Source organism: Elephas maximus, chromosome 25 (genome assembly GCF_024166365.1).
Source record: "Elephas maximus indicus isolate mEleMax1 chromosome 25, mEleMax1 primary haplotype, whole genome shotgun sequence".
In the NCBI taxonomy this organism is placed as follows: domain Eukaryota; kingdom Metazoa; phylum Chordata; class Mammalia; order Proboscidea; family Elephantidae; genus Elephas; species Elephas maximus.
The window spans coordinates 49,460,380-49,475,916 of NC_064843.1; the positions used below are offsets into that span (position 1 = coordinate 49,460,380).

Below are 15,537 nucleotides of genomic sequence, written 5' to 3' on the forward strand. Positions count from 1 at the left end.
CTGGAGATCTGCTTCCACAAAGAGCACAGCCAAGAGAACTCATGAAGCAGTTCTACTCTTAACACATGGGGTCGCCACGAGTCAGAATCGACTCGATGATGATAAGTTTGATTTTTTTTTTTTTTTTTTTTGGTTTACTCTTTAACAAATTTTTCTTTCTACTACACTGGTAGGAGGCACTGAATTGATCAGGGAGGGGGTCAGCACCTCCACATGACAAAGCCTGCTATGATTCCCTTCAGAGAGGCCTCTGGTAGTTTTCTGCTGCTACGAAACGAACTGCCGCACACTCAGGGGCTTAGAACAACACACATCTGTTATCTCACAGTGCCTGACACATTCTAGCTCAGTCCTCTGCTCAGGATCTCAGAAGGCTGAAGTCGAGGTGTTGACTGGCTGCATCCTCGTCTGGGGAAAGGTGCTTCTAAGCTCCCTCAGGTTGTTGGCAGAAGTCAGTTCCTTGCAGTTGTAGGACTGAGGTCTCAGCAACTAGAGGCTGCTCTCAGGTCCTTGCTGTGTGGCCCCTCCATCTCATTAATGGGGAACAGCCCTTGCACTGAATCTCTTTCAAGCCTGAAATCTTCTCTGGCTTCCTCTTTGGTGACCAGCCGGAAAAAACTCTCAACTTTTAAAAGAATCAAGCCTACCTGGATAATCTCTGTATCTTAAAATCAGCTGATCTGGGACTCCAGTTACATCTGCAAAATCCCTTCCTAGCAGTTAATAGATTAGCGTTTTACTGAGTAACCAGGAGCCCTGGTGGCACAGTGGTTAAGAGCTACGGTTGGCAGTTCAGATCCACTGGCTGCTCCTTGGGAACCCTATTGGGGACTTGATGGCAATGGGTTTGGGTTTTGTTGGGGGGTACTCTTAGAATTCTGCCTACCACAAGGTCCAACAGCCCTTAGCTCGTCTCTGACATGGGCCAATTTTAATGGCAAAAACAGATTATTGCTGGAAGTAGCTGGATTCCTTAATCTTTTAATGGACCCTATATTATATTATACAAGCAGTGGTGGCCGAATGGTAGAAATTCTGCTGTCCACGCGGGAGACCTGGGTTCCATCCCTGGCTAATGTGACTCAAGTACAGCCACCACCTGTCTGTCAGTAGAAGCTCATGTGTTGCTATGATGCCAAACAGGTTTCAGTGGAGCTTCCAGACTAAGACTAGGAAGAAAGGCCTGGCAATCTACTTCCAAAAAACCAGCCAGTGAAAACCCTCTGAAGCACAGCAGCCCGATCTCGTGCACGGGGCTGCCATGATTCAGGGCCGACTCAATGGCAAACAACATCATATCACAAGATGCTTAGAGAAATACTGATGGCAACGTTCCTTTTTCCCACAGCCCTTCTCATGAATATGAGTAGTGGTATACATTTATTATTACCATTTGGCAGATGAGGAAACTGAGGCATAAAGAAGTTCAGAAACTCTCCCCGGTCAGTGTGTGGCAGAGTTGAGCCTAGAACCCGGGTCTGTCTAGCCCCAGAGCCCAGAAAACCCTGCTGTCATACTGCGCTTGTGTGAGCCTCATGCTGCACAGGCGGAAAACTCCATGCCAGGAATCTGGAAGAAGAGATGCGATTGGAATCAAGGAAGTCTGGCTCCAGAGTGCAGGCCCTTGGCCACTCTCAAACGGCCTCAGTCCACACACTGAGAAGCTAAAAGTAACAGCTTAGTGACCGGGGAGGCCATGTGGAGGCAGAACATTCTGGAGGAAATGTTCAGGACCTCTTGCTAACTGTGCTGTGGCCAAAAAGTTCCAACTGAGAACACACAGGAAGCATAGCAATAACAGGGCCAGGGATGCAGAGAAAGCCGGAGGTTGTGGCTGGGGCTTACCCTCCTCCCTCCCTCTCCCCTTCCCACACCCTTTTCCTTCACCTCAGAGACACTTTTTCCTTCGTTTTGTGCAAACCTGTATGCCGTTTCACATTTGCACTACTCCTTCCTGCCTTGAATTCTTTCAAAAATACGGTCTAAAAACATCGTTGTAAAGCCAAGGAGAGCCCCCTGAGGGTATCTGATAGTTGAAGTCCTAAACTTGGAGGCTTTGCGTTTCAGTCTCCAGGATGGGGTTTTTCCAAGTCATTCAGCGTGGGTGCCTCAGCCCATAGGAAACTTTTGCATAATATTTAATTTGGGCCTACCCTGACACGATAAACAGGTTGAAGATGACTTGTGGGATATGTTTCTAATCCATCAGTGTTGGTGGGGAGGGCGCGGGCAATTGCCTGTTTGGGGTGCTGGGTGGAGAAGCCAAGTTGCCCACAGGCAATTCCAGGAACTCCAGATATGTCTGCTGGTCCAGCCACACAGCAAGCGGTGAACTTCATCGCATTCAAGCAATTGAGAGTTTAGTATCTTTAAATGCTCGGGTGATTTTTTTCAGCAATAACCTGGAATTTACTTGCCAGGGAAAGCAGGAGTGGCTATGGAAGGTAGGATGAGGCTTAATTATAGTTGGTATCTCCCAGCTGCTGGCCAGGAGCATCCTAACTGTCTCTGCCATGAAGAGCAGCCCTGTCGTCCTGAAAATACCTCTAAAGTGCATGCATGTGCAGGCGTGTACGTGCGTGTGCATGCGTGCGTGTGTACACAGGGCAGAGTAGGATGTAGCGGGCCTGTCGATTTCCTTTCTGAACCCCTTTTCCTGTGATTCATTTTATAATTCTATGAAGTCAAAACTAAAAAGGAAATCTGAAATTGCCCAAGAACAAAGGAACAACCAATAAAGCGCCAGGGCTTAGTCTGCCTTTGGTTTGGAAAACACCTATCGCTCTTGGATTTATGAAAATGCCACTTTCTAGGCAAAACCTGGAGAAAGCAAAGCTCAGGTCAGTGTGGCCTCCCTTGAGCCTTTGGGTCCCCTTCATGTTCCATGCTGATATGCTAATCTCCCAGGATTTCACCTTGGAAAACCATGCCTAGCCCAGGATCCCAGCATAAACCTGGCAAATTCCTTGAAGCACCGGAAAACACACAGCAGCCCAGGAAGCGGAAGCCCCAAGATCTAGTCCTGGCTGTTGCTACCTTAACCTCCGGCAAGTCCCAAACCTCTCTCTCTAAGCCTCAGTTTCCCCTCCTGGGATAGGAATGGAGGTTGAACCCTTTGATCTGCAAAGTCCCTGATTATTTTATCATCCTGTAAGTCTAAGATGAAGGGCTTTTCAACTGCAGATTTCTCACAAGGATGAACAAGGGCGGCTTTTCTCTCCTCAGGTGTACGATAGAGGGGGCCACACCGTTTGGTCGCCTGAGCAGTCATTACGAGGCCAGCTGCAAACTTGTGTTTTCCTTGGGGATGGCGCAGAAGCCCCTAGCCCTGCCAGGAAAGCATCTCTTCCAAACAAAGCTGGCACTTTCATGTTGCTGGCATCTGCGTTTGCTCTCTGGATAATTCGGCACTTGGGTGCCCTGGTGTGGATGCTTGCAGGAGGGCCAGCAGGCAGTTCTTTTCAAGGTTCTTAGTGGATTTAAGAGCCTTGACTCTCCAAGTTAATTTTCCCGACTTGCATATCACAGGTTAATACTGGACTCGTGGATAATGATACATAATTTGAGACTTGTAAAAGCTGCCTTGGACTTGAAAGAGACACACTCTAAGCCAGGAAGGTTGTGCCAGCATGCAAGAGCAAGTAACACAGGTATAATGCATCATGTCCAAAGCCAGGGAGCCCCGCCCTTTGGACACGGTCTCAGAGAGTGCTGTGCAGGTGTTCCAAGCCCTCGGCTTCCAGGCAGGAGACTGCCGCAGTCGACCAGCACCAGGGTCACTTGCCCTTACCTTGATTTTAATAACCCTTAGAAGGCAACAGAGGGAAATTTGTGATTTTTAATGGACCGAGAAATATCACATGGATTTGAGGTGATGCAACAAGAGTGCCCTAATGGTTTCTAAACTCTGCTTTTAAGACTTCTGGGACCAGGATGGTAAAGAACTGCCCCAGGGCACCCTTCTCCCTCAGCTCCCCATGCTGTTTGCTGGCATTGTTGGAGGCTGACATAGCCTGAGCCGGGATGTTTAGCTGCTTGTGGGGTGGAAAAAAAAAATGTTAAGAGAAATAATTGTTGTTTTTGCAAACTATCTATTTAAAAACAGAACCTCAGGAAGCAGATTCCTGTTCCAATGCTTGGATGAATCAGAGCTTACAAAGTATAAATACACATTAGCAGGAGGAGGCTTCCCATAACCCATCTGCTTGTGTGTCTTCCCAGACCAGGAACCTCTGAACTCCCATTTCTCATTCCCAGTAGATGCAAGAAAAAGACCCGCAGTCGAGACGGAAATGATGGATCATTGCTTGGCCCAAGTTTCAAATCCCTATTTGAAGATGGGCCTGAAGGCCTTTTTTTCTTTAAATGCCACTGGTTTTCAGCTGCACACTTGCCCACTTTTGGACAGACAGATGTTTGGGAAGATGGGACACCCACCCTTTGGTTCTTTGCTAAGAAACACTACGAAATATGTTAATTTTGACTCATCTGACCCCTCAGGTCAGCTGATAAACGTGAGGCATTTAGACCACAACTTGATCACAAGGCAGTGTAATTATTTTACTTAAAAATGATGTCAGGTGGCAATTCAGCAACCAACTGCTTCCAGGCTACTTAATTCCATTTAATAAGGAACAAAAACATTGTAATTAATTTAGAGCTTACCCTTTGGTATTTTGGTAGTTGTTCTGAAGTTTTACTGCACATAAGCCAGGGAGGTGGAGAGGCAGCTTGTTGAAATGCAGATCCCCAGGCCCAACATCTGGCCAGCCTGGGCTAGCAGGTCTTGGGTTGGGCCTGGGAGTCTGCATTTAAGAGAAACCCCCTTGAGCGTTACGCTTCTGATCAACACCCAGTCTCAGCTGTCACCCCCCTCCACCTCGTACACATTTGGCTTTTAGTCAATTCAAATACACTCCTTTTCCATTTTAATTCTGCTTTAAAGAAATCTAGAATCTCAAGGCAGATGCAGAACTCATGGGCAACTACCCATCCTATGATAGGCAGCTTGAAGTTAATTCTTTCCTCAAGTTTCCTGGGATACTCTAATGTCAGAGTTCTAGTCGGCGGACGTTCTGGACTGAAAGTTCTTTCTTGTCTAGCAGCCCCTTAAAGCAGGCCCAGAACATTCATGGGGAGTAGTGAAGACACTCAGTCCTTCTTTACCTCTCTAACCAGGATCACCAGGGTCCCATTGCTTGCTTCAGTCTCTCTGGAGAAAGGGAGAACAACCCCTTGCAGTTAATGTCCTGACTTTGAGCTGGGCCCAGATGAGCCTAATCTATACCTTCCTGTTGCCAAGAGTGTCTGGGGCAGAAGGCTTGTTAAGTCAACAGATGTGAATCTCAAGGTTACTTCCCTCCTGAAATAAAGAACTGCAGAGGCTCATTATACAAAATTTTTTTTCGGCACAAAAGCATTTGGCAGCCACCCAAAGAATTCTGGGGTCCTGCGGAATCCAAGTTTACAAACCACCGGAGCAAGGTATTGCTTCAGGATGGTGTTTGACTTCAGCACTGCTAAACCGGACTTTCTCCTGACTGGTTGGGTCTGTCCCAGTAGGGCCCATCTCCCTCCCTCTGACCCCACCTTACAGAAACCAGCTGTCTACCAGCAGAAGATTAGTGACAGAAAGTGTTGCTACGCCAGGGCAGAGAGATGCCATGGGAACCCAGGCTTACCTCTGCCCAGGTCCTCCAGGCAGCCTCTGCAACAAGCCAGACCATTGCCAGCCACTCTTAAGGCTGTCACTAAAGTCCCTTGCTGGCCTTGGCTCATGCCCAAGGAGCTGAGGATATTCAAAGCCTGTCATCCTTTCTTAAATAAAATGCCTATCAGAGAACACAATTCCTAGCCTGGTATGAAAAGAGAAAATAGTTTTCCAAGAAGAGAAGAAGAAGGCCACCCCTGTTGGCTTTTCATCCATTCGAAGTTTGTTGATGGCACATTTACTGTGAAAACCAGAGGTGGGTGGACAGGCCTGGACTTCGAAGCGCTGGGAAGCAGCTCAGAGGAGGTGCAAGCTCTGGCTTTCTGACCAGCAGCAGGAGCTCTTGGTGACTCCACTGTAGCTGCTGGAAGCCATCCAGTCGCCCGTCACCACAGCTCATCCCTCACTGCAGATGGCTGGCTGCAGGCAAAGCTCCCCCGTCCCACCACGCGAGGTGGGGGCTGGGCCCGGCTTCCCTCCAACGGCCCCAAGTGAGAGAAGCACTGCTCCCCTGCCCCTCCCCAGTGCCGAAGTGTGGAACCTCACAGAAGGCCAGACACCCAGCACCCATGGCCGTGTGGAGCTGCTGAACACTCCTCTCTGGGAACCAGGTGATGCACAGATAGACCATAACGCGCGAGGGTATGGCCTGTAACGAGGACGGTATGTTAAAATTAATCTAAGTAGCGGGGGAAAAAAAAAAAAAGGATTAAATTTCCTCTTCATTCCCCAACGCCAATTCCCAGCTATTTCCAGCCCTTTTAGCGTGGTGGGCATTTCTCGTGAGTGCTCACAAACGATTCACCTCCACGCTGCAGGCCACTAATCCAGTGGTGTTTGTTTAAGCCGTATTCACACACTTGCTGTTGAATTACCCCTTTCTGAGTGTTACAGAATACCCAAACAAGGGCAGCATGGCCCCTTGGGATTGGGGCGCTGTCCGCTCCAGCCCCCCAGTTTGAGAACTTCAGATGAATCTGGTGGTTTCAAAGCTTTTCAATGATTCCTCAGTCCCTTGTCAAGCACTCACCTATTATATACCCCAATCGTGGGAAAAGACCCAGCGGGGTGGCAAAGGTGCAAGGCAAGACCAAGTACAGCTACTGAAGCTCAGGAGTCCACACTGTTCCATGTTTTCATACAAAAAATTTAATAAATATTACTTTTCAAAATTTATTGCCAGGAACAACACATCAAAGATGCATTTTTATGTTCATATAACACTAATAGGACAATACAAAGTATCTTCACGGTCTCAATGGTGAACCAAGGAGATTACTCTGTTTTATAAGCCTTGTTGATCTTAACCATCATTAACAGCACTTTGATTTCCTCACTTAAGGCGGGCAGTGTAATCTATGACAAATCTAAACAGTGATCTTACTGGACATCTTACGGTTCAAGTATTCAACTAGCTTATTAGAGTACTCCCTAAATGCAGTAGATAACAAAAATAAATCAAATCTACAAGTGGTTCAGTATTACATACGAATGGTGCAAAAGAGATCAGAATTTACAAAATAAGATTGGTGTGCTTCCAGCGTCACACAATTTGATATTTTTAATGATATTTCAACCACTCACATTTTGGCTACGTTAAGTCAACTTTATCCCTTAAACTGCTCTGCAGACCACCTGCCTTTCTCTTTTCAAATCTAAAGCAGAAAAATAAGAACTTGTTCTAGACTAATTCTCAAACTGCCTCAGTCAGTCCTTAAAACGTGTTTTAAAGTGATGCTATAGGTGTTTTAAACATCTGACGTCGTACAAAAAAAAAAAAAATTCCATTGGTCTTCAGGCACGGAAGCCCATCCTATCGTTTCAAAATAAACTATTTCCAAACACCTTAATTTTGGCTTACAGGCAACATGTAAGAAGAAAATAAGTTCCAAAAAAAAAAAAAAAAAAGCCATAAGCTTACAATGCTATCAAAAACCTTCAACTCTAAACACATACATATAAATAAAAAGGAATGATGTTTTAAGGCTCTTGATTATTAAGTTAATAAATCAAATATACACAGTGATTAATAAAAAAAAATTATTTACATAACTATACAAAAATTCTACTTTTGACACATTTTTCTTCTTTTAAATTCTTCATTTTACCAGCAACTGCTGACATCAAAGGTCCCCCAACCCCACCAAAAAAAAAAAAAATACAATAAAAAAAATAAATAATAAACTCATTTGTGATAGTTGCTGTGGTTCTGAGCTGCAAAGGCACTTTCAAATACAGAACTACTTGTACGTCATCATAGAACCAATATACAAAAACAACTCAAGAGTCAATAAATATAAATAAAAACTATTCTCCTAAGTCTGCATCACCATCAGGACGTCTGGCAGAAGCGGAAGCTCAAGGACTAAGGGCGAGACAGTCTCCTGGTGGGCCCGGCCCACGGTGTGTCGGCTGCAGGGGCACCCACACAAGGGCACTTTCGACTGGTTTTGCATAGATGTGGAATGCAGCGCTTGGGTTTCCAGCCGACCACAGAAACTACCCTTGCCAGTGTAAGCCAGCTTGTCAGAACTTAAATTAACATGGGGATTCTAAGTCCGGAACAGCCTCAGACTCAAACATGACACGATATAGTTTAAAGAACTACAAGCCCAGAGTGCCTGTCAACACTACCTAAGGGTGGCGTCCGCGAGGCGGCAGCACCCGCTGTCTGCTATACGATATACTCCATCCGGTTCAAGCTTTGGGCACTTTCCAGGTCTCTGTTGTCCTGTTTGTTTGTCCAGTTTGGGTGCTTTGCCGGCGTGCCGTTGGGGGGCTTCTCCTCTCTGTCTACCAGGGTGTACGCCGGCTGCTTGGCAAACCGTGCTTTCTGCTGGTGTTTATCCATGTCATCCTCCTCGACTTCGGAGTTATGTGTCCGTATTTTAGACATCTTGGAGTTTTTGTTCTCGTAATCCTTGACGGGCACGGTGTTGGCTCCGTGCTTCTCGATGGGGTTCTTGATCTGGTTCAGCTGCTCCCGCACGTTGTTGGTGGTGTTGTCCTCGGAGGCTGAGTGAGTGTGGCTGCTTGGCTTCCGCCTCTTCCGCACACACCAGTAGAATGCTGTCACCAAGCAACAGATCCAAGCCACGGTTAAGACAGAGCTCAGCAAGGGGACCAGGAAATCTGTAAGGCAGGCACAAAACCAATTAACTCTCCAAAAAAAAAAAAAAAATGTCATCACGGGAACAAAAGGATACCAACAGTGGTGCGCCTGTCCTTAGTCTCTAAAAGGGGTGCCATGGGGACAAGTCCCTTTTCACAACCACAGGTTGTCAGTTCACAGCTTGATAAGCAAGGGCTGGACTCAGGGCCCTTGGAGACCTTGACTCTTTGCTCCCCAGAGAGGCCAGGGAGAACAGCGGCTTCTACAGGCTCTCTGACTCCGTATGGGGAGAGCGGTGTCGGTAAAACAAAAGGAGTCTAGCTACTTAGGGAGCTCATTACAGGATCAGATTTTCAGAATTATCAGAAACCTGATGCAAGTGTGGTCGGGTCAGGTAACCCCTGGATGCCTACCCAATGTCTCACCTGGCTCTCAGAACAGTGATGTGCAAGACAGTCAGAAGGGGGTCTAGGAGCCCTGAGGGGCTATCGAGACAGCTATCAAACCAAGCTGCTCCCGGGGGTGCTCACACTGGGCTGTCCCATGACACCATTTGCCAAATCGGGCCTTATAACCTCAAGCCCAAGGCACAGTGACACTCTTACCCTACTGCTTTAAGATGGACTGAGAAGCAATACATTTTCTGCAGGGCAGCGTGATTGCCAGACTACAAAGCTTGCTGGAGGGAAAAAGTATAAAGTGGATCTCTGTCCCCGTCAGCCATATCATCTTGGTCAAACTGGCTGGCTTCAGTTTTCTCACCAGTTAAACGAGGGGCTCCTTTGACGGAGGAAGCATCAGGTAATTCCCCGCCTGATGGTTTTGTTAGACAGTGTGCTAAGATGGGTTCGACAATCATTACAGAAAGCGGTCACTCACTCGTCCTCGCTCCGGCACCCACCTGTCTTGCTCTTCATAGGACGTCTCTGCACTCTCACTTCTGCTACAGCTGCTATCAGCGAGCTGTTGCCATCACGTTTGCTAACAAGATCTATCATTCTGTCGGTGATCTCCTTGATAGGGTTTCCATCATCCCGAATGTCCTCAGCCGACTGGAAGGAAAAAGGAGAAATAGGCTTGAAGATTGGTAGATACTCAACAGCAGCCTTTATTCAAAATTCCTGGACAATATGCGGGCATAAAGTTTTTTCAACGCATTTGCTCTGCCGAGTTCAGCTGGCGAGCTGACTTGCAGTCACAGGTCAGGGTGAATGGGTCTTATACTTACAATGGCCACGTGAATTTCATTGTTGGCTGTGGCTGAAGGCTCACAAGCTATGTAGATCGAATATTCGGCAGAAACGTTCTTCAAGATATTCAAATTCCTCAACTCGCTGCAAATGTGTTCAGTGGTAAGGCCCTAAAACAAATTTTAAAAGTCCACATAGGTAAAAGGTAGTGGAAGGAAAAAAAAAATGGATGTTTTCTTTGAAGTTAGGCTAAATTCAAGCCCTGCTTTCATAGAAGACTGGAACTGAAGCTAAGAAAAACTAGATCCTAGAGCTTGTGACCCTGCTGCTTCAAGACATGCAGACACCCACCATTCTACCAATTAGAAAAGAAATTGTTCCCTACCGGTGACATCATCTCTTTGTTAAAGGTGAAGGTGATGTTAGCACAGTTATCCTGGTAATAGGAGTCAGAGGTGCACTTGGTCTTCACCGGCTGGAGGCTGGAGGACCGGCACTCCCCGATGCCAGTGCAGGGACGTACAAAACACTGGTCGTCTAGGATGGGGACACAGCTCTGCCCACTAGGGCACTCACCGTGTCCTTTGTGCAGCAGGCACGGCCGAGGGCCACACCAGACCTGTGGGGAGACAGACAGGAGCCGTTAGGAAAAGTAATGTCAGCAATCCTGAACACACAGGAGCCATGGCAGCCCTCATGCCTCACCTTGGAGCAGGCAATCCTTCCGTTCAGGCACTGGCAGGTGTTACAGTCGTCGTCCCACTTGGCCCCATCTGGTATCACGCTCCCCACGGTGATGCAAGGTCTCCCTGAAACTAAATGGTAGAGACTCATGAATGCAAGTTTTCTTTTTCTGCAGACTCGATCGCTGTTCTCAGCTCTTCGCTCCCTCCCTGTTGTGAAATGATGGCCCTGGTGCCCTCTGCCATATGACAACACAGTTCCTCCCACGGTGGGCAGTGCACTTCCCTCCTCTGCTGTGTTTCACCACGTGACATGCTGTGGCCACTGCAACGTTAGCAGACAACCTACGAGCACAGACTTCAATTGGGCTTTTCATAGTTTAACTTGGCTCCTGCACACTTTCTATTTTCCATGAGAAAAACAGGCCCCAGATAGAGCTGCCAGTCCAGGAAAGAGATGGAGGCACACTGAATAATCTGAACCCAACCCACAGTATAACTATAAAAAAAGCCAGTTGCCATCTAGTCATTCCAACTCATGGCAACCCCAGGTGTGTCAGAATAGAACTGTGCTCCATGGGGTTTTCAATAGCTGATGTTTCAGGAATAGATCACCAGGCCTTTCTTCCAAAGCACCTGTAACCTCGAACCTGTAACCTTTTGGTCAGGAGCCAGGTGCATTAACTGTCTGTACCACCCAGAGACTCTATGATCACTCTATCCACCCATTAAAAATAAGTGCTGTTGTAAGTCACCGAGTTTAGGGATGGTTTGTTACACAGCATTATGGCGGCAATAGCTGACTACAGATAGCCCTGTTAACAGCCACCCTGTCTTGTTTTTCTGTCTTTAGGAGACGCTCGTCTTCCCTGCTCCCCACATGACCTGTACCAAATACAGCACATGCTCGTGAACAGTGACAACAGTAACTGCAACATCTGCTCACCCAGGTGACACAGGGGCAACTGGGCCCTGGTGCACGTACCTTCCTGGCACTTGGCACCGCTGTGCCCCGGGGGACAAACACATCGGTAGCCATTGATCTCATCCACACAGGTAGCCCCGAAGGCACAAGGGGAGGACTGGCATTCATTGATGTCTAGGAGAAATGCAGTTTAAGTTCAGGCTCCAATGGGAGGCCAGTGTTTTTTTTTGTTTAAGTTTTTATTGACACATACAGATAAAAAAGCATACAAGTCCTAAGATGAGCTCCATAAATGTTCATTTATATAACCAGCACACAAATCAAAAGATTATCAACCCCTCAAAAGCCTCCACCATGCCCACTTCCAGTCACTGGCACCCCCCTTCCCCCCCTCCACCACCCATGATCACTGCTATCCTGGCTTCCAGAGGCAACAATTTGTAATTGCTGGGCTGAGGCCTGTGGAGACCATAGTCTCAGGGAATATCTAGCTCAACTGGCATAACAGAATTTATAAAGAAAATGTTCTACATTCTACTTTGGTGAGTAGCGTCTGGGGTCTTAAAAGCCCTGTGAGCGGCCATCTAGGACACTCCACTGGTCTCACCCCTTCGAGAGCAAGGAAGAATGAAGAAAACTAAAGATACAAGGGAAAGATTAGTCCAAAGGACTAATGGACCACATCTACCACGGCCTCCACCAGACTGAGTTCAGTACAACTAGACGGCGCCCAGCTACCACCACTGACTGCTCTGACAGAGACCACAATAGAAGGTCCTGGACAGAGCTGGAGAAAAATGTAGAACAGGATTCTAACTCAAAAAAAAAAAAAGACCAGACTTGCTGGACTGATGGAGACTGGAGAAACCCTGGGAATATGACCCCCAGACACCCTCTCAGCTCAATAATGGAGTCACCCCTGAGGTTTACCCTTCAGCCAAAGATTAGGCCCATAAAACAAAACGAGACTAAAGGGGCACACCAGCCCTGGGGCAAGGACTAGAAGGCAAGAGGGAGCAGGAAAGCTGGTAATAGGGAACCCAAGGTTGAGAAAGGAGAGTGCTGACATGTCATGGGGTTGTTAACCAATGTCATAAAACAGTGTGTGTACTAACTGTTTGAGAAACTAGTTTGTTCTGTAAACCTTCATCTAAGGTACAATAAAAAAAGACAAGTTTTTCTGACAGGACAATTTAGAGCAATGGTCGGCAGGCTTTCTATAAAGGGCCAGATAATAGATACCTTGGGTTTTGCAGGCCTTGGGGTGGCTGTCACAATGACTCATTTGTCATCGCATGGTGAAAGCAGCCATAGACAGTACATGAACAAACAAGTGTGCCAATAAAACTTTATTTACAAAAACAGATGGCATGCTGGATTTGGCCCCCAGGCTGTAGTTTGCCAGTCTGATTCAGAAACATGAATCAGATATAACCCACCCCCATCTACTGCTGAAGTCCAATAAATCACAGACTTAGTGATCTCAGACACTAGTCAAAGTCCAAATAATCCGGGGACAAGAACAAAAAACAATAATACAACTACCACTTTTTGTTAAAGGGAAGAGCATGTAGAAAAGTAGGAAAAAATGTACCTTTGAAAAACTATATTGTCTCCCACCACCTCCTTTCTGTTTTAATCATTTTTCCAGGACCTGATAAAGCCTGTCGCAGCTCAGCCTTGGAAACTCCAGCCTGGTCCCTTCCATGTGAGTTGGCTCTGTTCCATACCAGTGTCCCTGTGGCAAACGTTTGCTTGCCCATGTTCTATACCAGTGCCCCTATGGCAAATGTTCATTTGCCATGTTCCATACACCAGTGTCCCTGTGGCAAAGGTTCACTCGCCATGTTCCATACCAGTGTGTCCCTGTGGCAAATGTTCACCTGCCATGTTCTATACCAGCATTCCTGTGGCAAAGGTTCGTTTGCCATGTTCTACACCAGTGTCCCTGTGGCAAATGTTCACTTGCCATCTTCCACACTACTGTGTCCCTATGGCAAAGGTTCACTTGCCATGTTCCATACCAGTGTGTCCCTGTGGCAAACGTTCACTTGCCCACGATTTCATGTTAGTCATGGGGAAGCACGCACTCCCCTCGAGGGCTCAGTGTGGATGACTCATCAATTCTGGGGCTGGCACTCTCCCCTCGGGAACCAGGAGGGCTGCGCCACCCAGGGAACCACGGGCAGGTACCTGGGAGGAGGCTGCAAGGGGCATCTTAATCCCAGCTGGAGGCAGGAGATTAGCTGCTCTCTCGGTGATACTTAAAAGGGAACTTTGGCCTTAATTGCTTTTAAAGATGAAGAGTCTCAGGCTGAAGGGTGGGGAAATAGAGCCACTAGGGAACCCAGCCGGGCCCTTCCTTACTTATTCTGCAGTCGGGCCCAGCAAAGCCCGGGGCGCATTCACACCGGTACCAGTTGTCCCCGTCCACACAGGTCCCGCTGTTGTAACTGAGAGGAAAGCAGAGATGCTGTCCGTTACCAGCCTCCCACACCCCAAGTCCAGCTGCCAATCATCTCACAGGTATCTGCAATGCCATTTACGGTTGGTGGTGGCCCTCACTCTTGCTGCGCGCCTGCCTTTGCCGGGAGAGCTTTGAAAATACTGATGCCTGGGGCCCACCCAAGAGATGCTGATTTCATCAATCTGGGTTGCAGCCCAGGTAGTGGGACTTTCAAAAGCTCCTCCAGGTGATTTGAATGTGCAGCGAGGTTGCAAGTCCCTGCTCTAAACAAAGACATGACCTAGCCAACTGAAGTATGGTCCCAACCAGCAGTATCGGCATCACCTGGGGGCTTGTTAGAAATGCGGGGTCTCAAGAAGCCCCACCCAAAGCTGCTGAATCAGAACCTGCATTTTATACAAGATGCCTGCTGGTTCACGCACACATCCATCTGACAAGTGCTGGTTTAAAAGGTTGGCATGCTTACCAGGGATGAGGACTGCAGTCATTGGTGTCTGCAAAAAAAAAAAAAAAAACAAACACCTATTAGTGGGGCCTTCAACAGGGAAAAGGGTCTTAGCCCTAAGTAAAAACACCACTTATTTCCATAACACTCAGATGATAAAGCCGCAGATAGCACCAGGGAATCCACAGAATATGCCAATAAATTGGAACCAGGCTTGCCCCATGCTTTGTTTCCCTGGCCATGGGACACACTTACACAGGAAGAGGCCATGGTAGGGGGCGAGGAGGGGGTATGCGAATGGAAGGGGACAGGCTGCTGGTTCGAACCAGCGCTGGGAACCAAGGCTCCATCTGTCTCCACTTATCTCCGTGTGCCTTTCTCATGCCCAGACCAGGGCTGCAGCCCATCAAGTCATTAGAGCAGACCCAGGTGAGGCAGAGCCAGACATTAGACAGCTCGGCTTCTGGTTTCAATTCAGAGTCCCTGACGGGTCAGGAGAGGCTCAGCAGCCCTGGGAGAGCCAGGGGCACGATACTCACTCTGAGTGCAGATGGGCCCTTCCCAGCCTTCTTTGCAGACACATGTGAAGGACTCCCCGTTGACCACACAGGTGCCCCCATTATGGCAGGGGTTAGGCAGGCAGCTACTGTTTCGGGCTGTAAGACAAGAGCAGAAAAGACCACCTTCTCTGAGGATCCAGACAGTCTGGAGGGGTGAGAACCAGACCCAGGGAAAGGATCATAAGCTCTGGGAGTCGGGGGTACCCATGCTAGTGGCCAAGCCAGCTGCACATCCCACGTGGTGCATAAAGTTACCTATGTTACAGGTTGTTCCTTCCCAGCCTCCGGGACACATGCACTTAAAGGCATCCCCTTCGTCATAGCAGGTGCCGCCATTGTTGCAGGTAGCCTCATCACACTGGCTGTCACCTGGAGAAGGACAGTCTCAGTGTTAGCCCCTGGCCAGCCCTTCTCCCACAGAAGACAGGGAGGGAGTGGTCCTGAA

General features: G+C 47.9%; 2 protein-coding genes across 6 annotated transcripts in view; one reads left to right on the plus strand and one right to left on the minus strand.

Annotated features, from left to right (window-relative positions):
- The window catches only part of SLX4IP (SLX4 interacting protein), a 244,489-nt gene extending 230,497 nt beyond the window's left edge, over positions 1-13,992 (plus strand). For all 5 annotated transcript variants that reach the window (XM_049869899.1, XM_049869901.1, XM_049869898.1 and 2 more), the window contains 2 exons: positions 11,549-11,645; positions 13,272-13,992. In XM_049869899.1, the coding sequence (XP_049725856.1) occupies positions 11,549-11,645; positions 13,272-13,278 (104 nt within the window). In that variant the 3' untranslated portion in view covers positions 13,279-13,992. The remainder of the gene's footprint in view (positions 1-11,548; positions 11,646-13,271) is intronic.
- JAG1 (jagged canonical Notch ligand 1) overlaps positions 7,479-15,537 on the minus strand; it is a 39,104-nt gene continuing 31,045 nt past the window's right edge. The window contains exons 17-26 of the mRNA XM_049869895.1: positions 15,348-15,461; positions 15,072-15,188; positions 14,554-14,581; positions 13,988-14,073; positions 11,681-11,794; positions 10,718-10,827; positions 10,398-10,631; positions 10,051-10,182; positions 9,724-9,874; positions 7,479-8,842 (exon numbers count right to left, since the gene is read on the minus strand). Of these exons, the coding sequence (XP_049725852.1) occupies positions 8,385-8,842; positions 9,724-9,874; positions 10,051-10,182; positions 10,398-10,631; positions 10,718-10,827; positions 11,681-11,794; positions 13,988-14,073; positions 14,554-14,581; positions 15,072-15,188; positions 15,348-15,461 (1,544 nt within the window). The 3' untranslated portion in view covers positions 7,479-8,384. The remainder of the gene's footprint in view (positions 8,843-9,723; positions 9,875-10,050; positions 10,183-10,397; positions 10,632-10,717; positions 10,828-11,680; positions 11,795-13,987; positions 14,074-14,553; positions 14,582-15,071; positions 15,189-15,347; positions 15,462-15,537) is intronic.